This window comes from Eucyclogobius newberryi, unplaced genomic scaffold, assembly GCF_026437365.1.
Source record: "Eucyclogobius newberryi isolate DKJ021-1_F unplaced genomic scaffold, fEucNew1.0.hap1 SCAF_17, whole genome shotgun sequence".
Classification (NCBI taxonomy): Eukaryota; Metazoa; Chordata; class Actinopteri; order Gobiiformes; family Gobiidae; genus Eucyclogobius; species Eucyclogobius newberryi.
In genome coordinates, this window is record NW_027315801.1 from 12,157,861 (window position 1) to 12,171,199 (window position 13,339).

At 39.9% G+C, this 13,339-nt stretch overlaps 1 protein-coding gene across 2 annotated transcripts in view; it reads left to right on the forward strand.

Moving 5' to 3' along the window:
* The first annotated feature begins 810 nt into the window (after positions 1-810).
* LOC140362894 (glutaminase liver isoform, mitochondrial-like) overlaps positions 811-13,339 on the forward strand; it is a 23,090-nt gene continuing 10,561 nt past the window's right edge. For both annotated transcript variants that reach the window (XM_072449175.1, XM_072449176.1), the window contains exons 1-4: positions 811-1,137; positions 3,636-3,723; positions 7,505-7,626; positions 11,028-11,157. In XM_072449175.1, the coding sequence (XP_072305276.1) occupies positions 938-1,137; positions 3,636-3,723; positions 7,505-7,626; positions 11,028-11,157 (540 nt within the window). In that variant the 5' untranslated portion in view covers positions 811-937. The remainder of the gene's footprint in view (positions 1,138-3,635; positions 3,724-7,504; positions 7,627-11,027; positions 11,158-13,339) is intronic.

Genomic DNA, 13,339 nt, shown 5'->3' on the forward strand with positions numbered 1-13,339 from the left:
GCAATGAGCTAGTTGACTTCACATGATTGGATTCCTGTGTTTAGTTCAGACAGTAGGATATTCTCAACTTGGGGGTCAGGAAAAAATCCTCAGTGTGTTCCAGGAGTTCTTATGAAAGAGATTCAAACTAGATCGTATGAATTTTAATGAATTGATGGGATTTTGTCTATTGAGTATTATAATCATTGCTGTTCTATTTTAACCAGATAATAATGATGTTTTTCCTCATACGATGGGAGTTTCTCAGGTACAGGAGAAGGATGTTTGGATCCACGGATAAAATAGTGGTCACTGGGAGAAAAAGGTTGGGAACTACTGTCTGTTTAGTGTGTTAACCAGTTTTATGTTTTGATTTATGATTTAATATTAAGATGCCTTCTAAATAATATAAAGACGATTACTTAAATATAAAGGCCAACACACAGGTTGAAATATACACGTATATATTAAAACACCTGTTATTGAAAAAATGTAAGATAGACAAGCTTAATGCCATTCTGCAGAAAATTCAAAGCTAATACAGCTCCATAGAGACAAGCAGGTAGAAGACCCCCTACCAGAAAAGTTACATAGTGCACTTTTAAATGATCCATCTGGGATTTGATCAATTATTATCATACAAAACATGAATTATGCATATAATTATAAGTTCAGTTGATTTAATTACAGGCCAAAACCGAACGTAACCAGCATGTGTCTCTAGTGTGAACTCCTCGTCATGTTGCGCTCAGCTGCCCCGGTGACTGTATCTGTCATATGGCTGAGTCCCGCCTCCAGCTCTCTGTGTATTTGATCCTATCACTGTAAAACGCCACCTGCTTAAACTCACTGAAGACCAACTGCTCTGGCCACAAGTCTCCTCTCCAGCGGAAACAAGGACAAAAGAGTCTATATTCAGCTCTCTTGACATTCACTCGCCAACACTTTTTTCATCCCAATGCACTGCCTGAAAAGTCTGAGGACAGCAAACCCGGGACTCCTGCAGCTGATCAAAAATGCAGGGGCCAGTTCCAGGCTTGGATGTGAGAGTAGCTCAGTGGTGTGCCGGATACTGCTCCCTGCTCCTCTGCCTTCATCACCTCCTCACCCCCATCGAGCCCTGCATCAGACCTGCTCCCAAGACCAAGGACGCACCAAGTAGGTCACAACAAACTGTCTGCACCAGGATTAATCTGTCATAAAAATGTTGAAAACACTCAATTAACAACGTGTGAACAAGGACCAACAGGTTACACTCAACTGACTTCGTACAAAGTCACAATATGATTTAATTTTAGTATAAAGCATAAAACCCAGAAATAAAAATATAGATGAAATGTAGATTTGTATTTGTCACAGTTGCTCCACATCAAACTGTATTTGTTAAAACTGCAAAACTACAAAAGATGTCCGATTGTAATTTTTCGTAGTGAAGGGTTCGACCCCGGTTTGTTGCATGGAGTTGTGCCTAGAATGTTCCACAATATTGTATTACCATCTCCATGGACACAGGTTAGTGTCGTCACCAGGCCAAGTTACAGGTCAGATCTGTGGAGAAGCGAGCCCATTCACAGTAATGATGCATGATTATAAAGATATTTTTGAGCAATAAAAAAAACACACGTTTAATAATTAACCACAAATCAAATATATTTAATGCCATATTGTGGAACGTTTCAAGCAAAGCAATACCATCTCCATGGAGACGAGCAGGTGGCTGACCACAGAAAAGTTACGTAATTTTAATACTTTTAACTGAATTATGCATAAAATATATGCAAAAATATTTCATAAACTAAGCTATGATCTTATTGACTCCTAATGTAGTCTAAACGTATCTAAAGAGGATCACTAATAAACAGTACATTTGATTTATACTGTAGATTCTTATGTCGGTGTAATCCCTCATTCGTCCAGGAGTGTCCAGTGTTTTTCTACAATGTAACTTCTTATGTGAAAATAATTTATTTTTTCCAGATATTGTGAAAACCAGTGCATTATTATGGACAATTTATAGTTGTCTCAATATTTGCCTGTGGCCCATTAAACCTCAAACATGGCCTTTATATGTTTGTCTGTGAGCCAACTCCTACACAACTACACAACCACCACCCTGCCACACAAACATGTCATTAACACATACATGTGTTGTTGTTGTTGTTGCTGTCGTTAGTACTATTATCACTGTCATCATTTATATCACTTTTGCTATATCATAACTGTTGTCCTGTCCTGAAAATACACCCCTCGATCATTTCTTGTGTTTTAAAGCACCACAGTGTAGTAGGAGGACCGACGAGAGGTGGGCTCCTTAGCACAGCATCTCTGTCCCAAGTGGAGACACTGCCACTTTAAGATTATGACTACATCTACATGTACAACAATATATGATAGCATTGTGATGATGGTAATAATGATTTAACACGTTTTTACTCTGTTTGAATGTATACACACATGCACGCGCACATATGCACAAACAAATATATTCACACACACACACACACACACACAGACGCGCGAACACACACCCATGCACACACACACACACACACGCCCATGCACACACACACACACACAGATGCGCGCACACACACACACACACACATACACCCATGCACACACACACACACACGCCCATGCACACACACACACAGACACGCGCACACACACCCATGCACACACACACACACATGCACACACACACGCACACACACACACACACACACACATACACACACACGCACACACACACACACACACACACACACACGCACACACACACACACACACACGCACACACACACACACACACGCACACACACACGCACGCACACACACGCACACACACACACACACACACACACACACACACGCACACACACGCACACACACGCCCATGCACACACACACACACACAGACGCGCGCACACACACCCATGCACACACACACACACATGCACACACACACGCACACACACACGCACACACACACACGCACACACACACACACACGCACACACACACACGCACACACACACACACACACACGCACACGCACGCACACACGCACACCCCGCTCTGTAGTTTCTAGATTGTTGTCCCTCTATTTGTCTCATGTCTGTGTTATTGTCTTTTGCTGTTTTTGTTGTCCTCACTGTTCTTATGTAAAGCTGTTTTGCATTTGTAAATAAATAAAAAAATCTAAAAAGAAGCACATGGATGTGTTAAAGGGGCCTCAGCTTGAATAGGACCACAGACAGCGCTTACTCTGATACTGGGCCATGTGCTGATGTTTCTCAACAGGTCATGTCACGTTTGTGTTTGACTAGACTGACCAACTCTCTCTCTCTCTCTCTCTCTCTCTCTCTCTCTCTCTTTCCCCCTCCCTGACTCTGTCCCTCACTGTTTCTCCCCTCTCTCTACTTGTCTTGTTTCTCTCCCCCTCTCTGCCCCTTCCCTTACTTTTTCATGGGCCATCTCTCTTTCCTCCTTGCTCAACCTCTCCCGCTCTTTGTCTCTCTCTCCCTCCTCTCTCTCTGTCTCTGTCTCTGTCTCTGTCTCTGTCTCTGTCTCTGTCTCTCTCTCTCTCCCTCTCTCTCTCTCTCTCTCTCTCTCTCCCTGTCTCTCTCTCTCTCTCTCTCCTCTTGCTTGTGTAGATACAGGCTAATGGAAGGGGTTGAGGACCTACTGTTCTACACCATCACAGAGGGCAAAGACTCCATTCCTCTGTCACAATTTGTCTCCGTGAGTCAACAGCTTCTTCACACTTCACCTGACCCTGAAATGTTGTGATTTTCCACTGCACACGCAGGCGCACACTGCACACGCAAGCTCACACGCAAGCTCACACGCAAGCGCACACGCAAGCGCACACGCAAGCGCACACGCAAACGCACACACAAGCGCACACGCACACGCAAGCTAAACTTGGCACAAGCGAATAGTCACAATAACACATTTCAAAGAGCAGTGTATACGGTAGATATTTTTTGCTCTTTACTATATCTACTATAAATGATTTGACTTTTATTTTCACTGGGGGTAAAATTGATAGGGAATCAGTACTATTGTATTTTGACTTATATTTATTATAGTTTAGTTTAAACTTTATTTGAAGAGACATAAGCTTGTTAAAATGAAGATTGACAGAACAGATAATACAGTGCAAAAAAAACACGTTCAACAATAAGATCATTTCACAGAGTCCACATCCCAAATATACTCACACATCTCAATCAACACGTATTTACATGAACATAAGGAGTATACATTTCCACCAGTTTAGCTTTGCACTTTTAAAACAGTCCATAAAATATATAAATAAATACATATCACACAAAAAATGTAATGATCCATGGGAGTGTACAGTTACTTATTTACATATGACACACACATTTCCGCAGCATGTTGTGTTGCAGGTCAAAACATTAGACTTATTATAAGGGAGGGATTGTTCAATTGTTAATGCTGACGAGTTTGACTGTTCCAAGGCCACTTTTTCAGTTCCACAGAGAATGTTGGATAGTTTGTCTGACTTGTTAGTTAGTAGGAAGATTGTTCTAATCCTTATTTGCGTTATGGGAGAAGGCTGTCAAAGCGAGACATGATCATAGCGTTAAAAATGTCTGTAATGCTTCCAGAGTTAGTGTGTTTCTTATATTATAGTTCTTTAATATTGAGAAGCATGTTTCTTCTGTCTGTATTAACCTCAGCAAGAGAAGGAACAGAAAACATAAAGACAAAGACAAAGCATGTCCTCAGCTGATTATTGCCATTTCGATATTTTGACAAGGAGGAAGCTAGTAAATGTGCTATAATTGAGTGATACATTATTCTTATCTAGGTAACAACGTAATACTTAGCTTCTACAAACATTTTTCATAAAGAGGCCGTTATTCCAAGTCACTGTGTAATTTGAAAAGCATTTACAGCATCAACAGAGGAGTTTGCATCATGGGCGACTGAATGCGTTGGCCGTGATTGCGATAAAAACACCTGAAAATATGGGTCAATTGATAAAAGGGTTGAGGAAAAATACAGAGCCAGTATCTCCATAATTACAGAGTTTGCAGAAAGACTTATTTAAATTATCCTGGTATAGTCCCGGGCGTGTCATTAGTAAAACTACAACCTCTGTGCTGTGTAATGAAGTGAGTGTTGTGCTTTGAACTATAGTGCACTCTAACTGATGCGTATGGTAAACATTGCTGAAATACTGTAATCTGCAATAACAAATCCACTGCGTTTACCAAGGTTATTCTGTGTTTTATGTACTGAAGGGAAGGTTCTTAAGAGGAAGTATTATTATTATTGGATGTTTGGTAGACAAATTATTTGACTAAACATATTCATTATTCTTAAACATGCACTGGAGCATTAATGAGCTTAAGTGAAGACAGTGAAACATCTGCCAAACTAACCTAACTATGAATCACATAGATTTCATGTTTTTCACTACAGGGTTATCATTTTTGTTGCTGTCCATAACAACAAGACTCTGCTCAGTTTGTCCTGTCTGCGAGAGATGCACCTCGTCAAATTAGATTTCAGTTGTAATTATTCATCCTTTGCACTTCATCTCCACCTGTGTCTTCAGTTCAGATTCTGCCTGGAGCCCACAGCAACAGCGAACGACATGATCAAATTAGATTTGTTGTAGATTATGTTTTAGAAGTATACAGTTCTGAGCTCTAGATTTAAACCCATCCAGGAGCATACACATTTGAAATAAGACTGAAATATAAACTGCATCAGGGAACCGCTCAGTTTTGGAACGCAGCTGCTTAATGTAGCACGTGCCTCTCAAATGCGGAAGACATCTCCTCCCAAAAATTCCACAAGTATCATTCAGAAAGAAATCTCTAACTTCTTTACCTCAGATATATTGATTCTCAGTCCTTTGTGTCATTTTTACTGTATTTTCCGGACTATAAGTCGCACCAGCCAAAAAATGCATATTAGAGAGACACTGGAGTATGAAATGCGGTTGCAAGTGTGAAAATAACAAATAATATCACTTATAAGTCGCTCCGGAGTAGAAGTATATAAGCGTTTGTTTTGACCTGAACATACCATTATTATCTGTCAATCACATCCATTCTTCTTTGTAAAGTATTGTAAAAGCGTGTGGTCTTGTCCGGCCAGGCATTATAAGATGGGATATTAAATTGTTTGAGTAGAATATTATGTTCACAAAGAACAATTGTTTAGTTTATTAAGACCCCCATTAGCTCCTGACATATCTGTTGCTATTATTCCTGGGGTTTCTTCAAATTCATGACATACTATTTGCTGTGTCTTTGTAAATTGCGCCCGTGGAAACTCGTGATTTGATTGCGAGTGATCTTGCCGCCGCACTGAATGACTGTAGCAGATCTTCCAGGCCCAGCACCAAAATAGCCTCATGTCACGTCTTGTGAATTAAGAGTGCGTTCCTGTTTTAGTGTGGCAGCTCAGGTGGAGCCCACGAGCCAGAGAAGGGTGATTTCATTTGAGAGGATGTTACATAAGCGGTGGAGGTAGTGAGTGACGAACCTGTTTCTGAAAAAAAACTCTTTACTCTTTAGAAATATGAGAAGTAGTATGATTTTGTCATAGAGCACGTTTAGTCCTTTGTGATATGAAGTATTGTAGTAGTAGTTGTGTTGTATCGAGTCCTGGTTCTAGGATGTCGCTCAGGGCCGGGATATTTATCTAATACGATTAATTCTCGTCGTTGTTGGCCCCTTTTAATGTTCGAACTATCGCTGTTTCTTGATGAATACATTTCATTACTACAACCATTCCCAAAGTCTGTAATGCTGCGCCCCCCTTATCTATCCAAAGATCACATGGGGCCCCTAATCATAATTCACACTTTATATAAAATAATAGGTTATGTTTTTCACACAAGGTTCATGTGAAATACAAGTAGCAATGACTATAGACAATTTGCTACTATTCGGGCCCCTCCTGAATACCCCAAGCCCACTTTGGGAACCACTGCCTTAGAGGATTTGTTTAGTGAAAAGTTATTTATGTTTTAAGGAAAGTTATTTCGATTTTCAGTCTCTACACGGGGATCAGCCGATATTATTGGAACTGAAAAAGCTGGTTCATTTTCTGTAAAAACTCCACAGTCCTAAATAAAGCATACGATACACAGTAAACTATTTATTCGATGCTAATTGATACTTTGAATTGAATATGTGTGCACTTCAGGGATGTACGTAGCGTTTTTGCAGCTGTAAGGTCCTTCATGCTGCACCCAGTTAATCCTGGTTTAGTCCTTGACCTGCTTTATTTTTGCTTTATTATTGTTCATTGTTTTATGTTGCACCGAATCGAACAAACATGTTCCGAGGTTTGTGAATTTTTTTCATTGGCAATGGCAATAAACCTTTTCTGAATCTGATTCTCAACTTAAAACTTGTTTAGTTTAGGTTTAGAGGGCTTTGGTCCTGGTTTAGCCCTGACATGGTCATGTCTGTTCATGTCTCTATCCACCTCTGTTCCTCTTCCCTCTTTTCCCTCATTCTAATTTCAGGCTCTGAAGAAAACGGGTTTGTTGATGTCGGACCCTCGGCTGCGTGACTGTGTGAAGCACATGAGACAAGCCTCGCGGGACTCCAACGGGCCGGTCGTGTTGGACAAGGCGCTGTTCAAACGGTGCACAAACTCACACCTGTCTTTTCATTTTTATAAAGTTTAATATGCAACTAAAGAAAATCCAATTATTCTGTTCTATTCTATTCATTGTCCTCAAGAATAACTTGGGGCAAAGCAATTTAAGTGTCTTTCCAAAGAATGTACGCAGTGACTGTTGTGGTGATGAAAACGTCCAAACTTTCGTCTCTACCAATTAAGCTACAGTCGTCCCATCTATTCATTTATTGCTTCCAACATGTCTTAAGGGACATGGCAATATAAGCAAGAAACAATGTTTTAGTTTCAACAATATTTATACGCAATATACAGGATTTATAAGACCAATACAAATGCAATAACAGTCAAATGTACACTTGCACACGCAGCAGTGATAAGTGTAGTTCATAATACATTTACTCTCACATGTTTAGTCTATGTGGAAACTGATTTACTGATACTGATTTCCATTTATCATAATCATCTGCAGCACTAACAATTCACAGTCTTCTCTCAAACAGTTCGAGCTCATTTCTCGTTTTCAAACCTTTTGCATCCGCTCAGAAAACATTGGGCAGGACAAATAATCTGGACTGAATAAAGACTGAAGTCAAAATAGGCTACATTTTGATTAGAAACAAAAATAACTAGACGTACTTTTTCCCAGCACCACCAGCTCTAAACCAGGTCTCAATAAGGACTTGAGCATGACTTAAAGGTGCACCTGCTTGTAACTATGGCGATATTATTGCTATCCATGTATGTTCCACAGTACGGCATAGCTACAGTATGTTGCTTTATTATTTTTTTTATTAGGTGTTTCCAAAAAAATACCTTGGAAAACATGCTTTCTTTTTATTCTGAGCAGATGGGGTCACCTTTTCACAGCTCTGACCTGTAACTTATTTGGCCTGGTAGTGTCACCTGCTTGTCTCCATGGAGATAAGTTTAATGCCATACTGTGGAAGATTCCAGGCAAAGCAGTAACATCGAGGACAAGCAGGAAGGATATAAAACAAATCAGTTATGAAGGCAAGAAAAGTGTTGTTAAATGAAATAATACTATTTTATATTGCAGTTTTATATTACAGTTTATGTATATTACATCCAGTCAAATACACGTCATTTATACAGCACATTTCATCCAACGTGCTGCACAAAACATACAAAAGATAAAGCATTATTTACTCCACATGTCCTCATCATTTAACTTAATAAATCAAATAAGAGCAAATAAATATGATTATTATATTATGTTCATACTCCCTTATTGTTGCTGCATGTGTATCAAGTTAAGTGTCAGTCATGTGCACGTTCCTATGACGACATATTAGGCTCTCTGAATGGGGCAGAGAAACCGTAAACATGAGTGTGGGAAACAGGATGCGTGTGCGGGACAGAAGTTTAGCTGGACTGGAGCGGTTGTGCCGGGCGTTGGGCAAGCTGACGTTATAGGGGACTTTCACAGTGACAGAGCTATTTTAAATCTGCGGGGGGCGGACGGGGAGACGACAGGTGCCAGCTGCTGTCGGGCTGATCGCATGCCAAGAACCAGCGCGTTATAGTGAGGAAAATGTATGCAGGTGTAAGAAGAGGCTGAAAATGTGTCCTGTTCTGGACCTGTTCTGGTCCCGTTCTGGTCCTGGTTTATTGCTTGTCCAGTACATGTTTCGTTCTGGAGTTAGTCCTAGTTTTAGTCTTGATGGGGTGTATTTGCACACATGAATAATCCGTCTTTAAATGTGTATGTTAATAACACCATGAAATGAAAATGACTATTATTATTATTATTATTAATTAATTATTACTATTATTATTATTGGAATTGATAGCTAGAGTAACAATTTGAATCTCGTTAATTTAGATTTACTTAAAGGCGGTATGGACGATTTTTCGGCGATTTGAGAACGCAGGCGGAAGTGCGCATGCGCACTACCCCGTGCGGACTGATACAACACACACGTGCGTTTGTTTATTAGCGCAACGGAGCGCATCGCATCGAGGAAATATGATGAAAAATTTGCTGAAAAAAATCGTCCATACCACCTTTAATTAGATTTTAAAACATTTATATAAATGTTCTTTGCTGGTTTGTTCAAATTCTCTGCCACTAAATATGCTCCACTGCATTTAGAAACACCTTGAAACTATTCAACTAATGTTTACCTAAAATTTCTATACTAGTTCAATCAAGACTAATCTGTGGGCCACTTGTTTGAATAACTACTTAATTCATGTTTTTTTTTTTGTTATTCTACCCCAAATGTTACAATTTATTCCAAGACGTTTAAATACCACAGACTAGAAGTTTAAAAAAGCTATGAAAATTGTATAAACACATGTCTTAATTACGTACGTTTTCTCTTTAGTTTAGATTTACAAAGGTAGATTTAGATTTTTAAAATATATGTCTTACTGTTTTTAAAATGATATGGCGATGCTGCACGGGGAGTTCCTTTAGTTTTCAATCAGAAACACCTTGAAACTATTAAACTAATGCAGAGCTAAACAGCTGTACTAGTCCGATCAAGACTTGATTAATTATCCCATTTCATCAAACACAAGGAGACTTATACACACTGTAGACTAGAAATAGAAAAAGTCCTTGTATTTTGGGTGGAAATGACCCATATGAATAACACAAGTCGCCTCTCCTCTCCGTTTCCTACTGTATTTAGGGCGCTTTACTTTTCATGTTCAATGCTGCAAGTGAAGACAAGATAGTCATGATTTGCAATAGAATCCAAAAGCAGAACACACAAAACAGGTTTATTTAGTGTCAAAAAGGGGGGAGGCATGATCTGAACACATGACACACACTAAACCAGGTACTAACTATGTATGTAGAGCAAGGAGCGGCTGTGGAGCTGCTCTTCTTACACTGGGCTGTCTGTGTTCAATTCTGATAAGTTGAATGTGTATTGTAAGGAAATTTGACTCATGTGCTCCTTTTGCTGAAATAAAGTACATTTTTGTGTGTTGTCCTATGGTTCCTAAAGCTCCCGACAGCCCAGTGATGATGGAGAATGGATCAAACACGGAGGGATTTGTCTTTGGAAGGCTGGAGGACTGATATATATTGAATTTAGCAAGGTTTTCCAGTGTGCGAGACTCCTTCTTGCTCATAGTCGACCGGGTCGCACTCATCCTTCGCACTCGTATTGTTGTGCAAAGGCTGCGGCTCTTTTTCAAATGCAGAAGGTACATTTTCACACAGGGATCGATAAAGTATAAAAAGAATAGTGCTGGAGAAGCTTATTTCCCAGCAGTAGGAGACAATACTGAGTCTACACAATGTAACATACGTACAATTCATGGCTGACAAAGCTTGATGAAGAAAGGATGGAAAATGTATATATGTACCAAACAGCTACAAATATAATCAAACATTATAACACTTCCCTAAATCTTTTGTGTGATTGCAGATGCGTGGGCAACATAATCCTTCTGCTGACGAAGGCCTTTAAGAAAAAGTTCATCATCCCTGAGTTTGAAGAGTTCACGCTGGAGATTGATAGAATGTTCGACAGAGCACAGCAACAAGAAGGAGGACAAGTGAGTCTAAAATTACAGTTTGCAGGGATGAAATATATGGGCCTGTCAGAGCCGCAGTCACATGTACAGGAGTTTAAAGCTTGGTTTCACATGACATCATAACGTTCAACATTCTGTGCTCACATGGCATCACAACATAAAAAGGCCCATGTGACGCGCTTCAGGCGACGGGAGGTTATTTCTGAGTTCTGAGCTCAGTAACGTGAATGTAAACAGCAGCGCTCATTTAAATGTGCATAATATGTATGGCAGGTTTTCACGTTTTCCCAATTATGACTTGACGGGATAATTAATACATGAGGTAAATATTCATCATAGTTTTACATCAGTCAAGTGAATTTTGTTAAGAAGTTGAAAAAAGTTGAAAAAAAGAGCCAACAACAAATTCTGAAATTCTAAATGTTGTCATTTAACAAAATCAAGCTGCATCTTATATTTTTCTTTGTCAAATCATAACTTGAGTAAATTAGATGAGCTTTGGGCCTTGTTTACAATTTAAATAAATAGCTTTACTTTTCCTCATAGTGAAATTGATTTTCGATTGACATAAAAAATACTCACACAATAATGGGCACAGTACAACTACAATGTACACAGCAGGGGACCAGTGCTGTCTGATAGTGTGACTGCTTGGAATCATTTCTAAGTAAAATGATATAATACGATTCATTTATGCAAAACCTTTGAAAAATATAGTCTGCAAAGTAAGATAAGATAAAAGTGTCTCCTTAATGGAGACATAATGTCTTGGACATCAAGAGCACAATTAAAAACAGCAAACACTCATACAACTTCATATATTGAACAACAGCTCCAGCGGGGTAACCACAGGCTGAAAGTGCATCCTGGACAGAGGAAGGAGATAAAACACGTCTGGAATGCTCTCTCGGCCTGTGGTTACCCCCTTGGGCTCTTAACAAAGTTAAGAGAGATAAAAAGCAGGACAAAACGGACATAAGGCAAACAGAACTAAGAAGAAATGGAATCTCTATCTCATATTAAATCCACAAACCACTCTTTTGAGGACAGTGAGGTTAAGATTCTAGGCAAGAGAAAAAAAAAAAGAGAGAGGGAGAGAGAGAGAGAGAGAGCAAGCGAGAGAGAGCGAGAGAGAGAGAGAGAGAGCGAGAGAGAGAGAGAGAGAGAGAGAGAGCGAGAGAGAGCGAGAGCGAGAGAGAGAGCGAGAGAGAGAGAGAGCGAGAGCGAGAGAGAGAGCGAGCGAGAGAGAGAGAGCGAGAGAGCGAGAGAGAGAGCGAGAGAGAGAGAGCGAGAGCGAGAGAGAGAGCGAGCGAGAGAGAGAGAGAGAGAGAGAGAATCCCTCTTTAAACAGAAATGGAGGTTTTAATGTTCAACTTACCGGCCATATACAATAGTGTTTCAAAGCCATGGGGGGCGGGAGATTCTGATGCTAATCAGGTAATCATCAGTGATGAGGGAGCTACAGCCAGTTTACAATAATAGAGTCCAACTCTGAGTAAACCCTTTTCTACAATTCAAGATAAGATAAGATAACCTTTATTTGTCCCACAATGGGGAAATGTTTGTGTTGCAACACAGATTAGGCACAGATACTGTACACATCATAAAAAACAGATAACTTAGAAATAACTCTTATAATCTTAATAATAACACTCTTATTTAAAACTGTTATATGGACAGGAAATATTGCACCAGTATTGCACATGAGTATAACAGTATTGCACATGATTTTGAAGCTGAATGACGTGACGTGAAAAGACCTGTGAAACCTCTCCTTCACACAGCGAGGGTGGATCAGTCTGTCACTGAAGCTGCTCTCCAGAGCGGAGAGAGTGTCCTGCAGGGGGTGACACTCATGGTCCAGCATAGATGTGAGTTTAGCCAGGACCCTTCTGTCCCCCACCTCCTGCACCGAGTCCAGAGCACAGCCCAGGACGGAGCTGGACTTCTTGATGACTTAGTCCAGCTTCTTCCTCTCCCTCTCTGTGATGCTGCTGCTCCAGCAGACCACACCACAATAAGATCAATAAGATTTTACAACATGAACACAACGTATTGACAAAGGAGCAGAAGAAATGTCTATGCAGAAGTTGTGGTCTGCATAAAAACAGCATAATTATGGACTTTGTTGCCGACAGGTTAAAATTCAACATGAGAGGATTTGACTTTTGGATATTTCTTACACTTGATGTAAGAATACTGA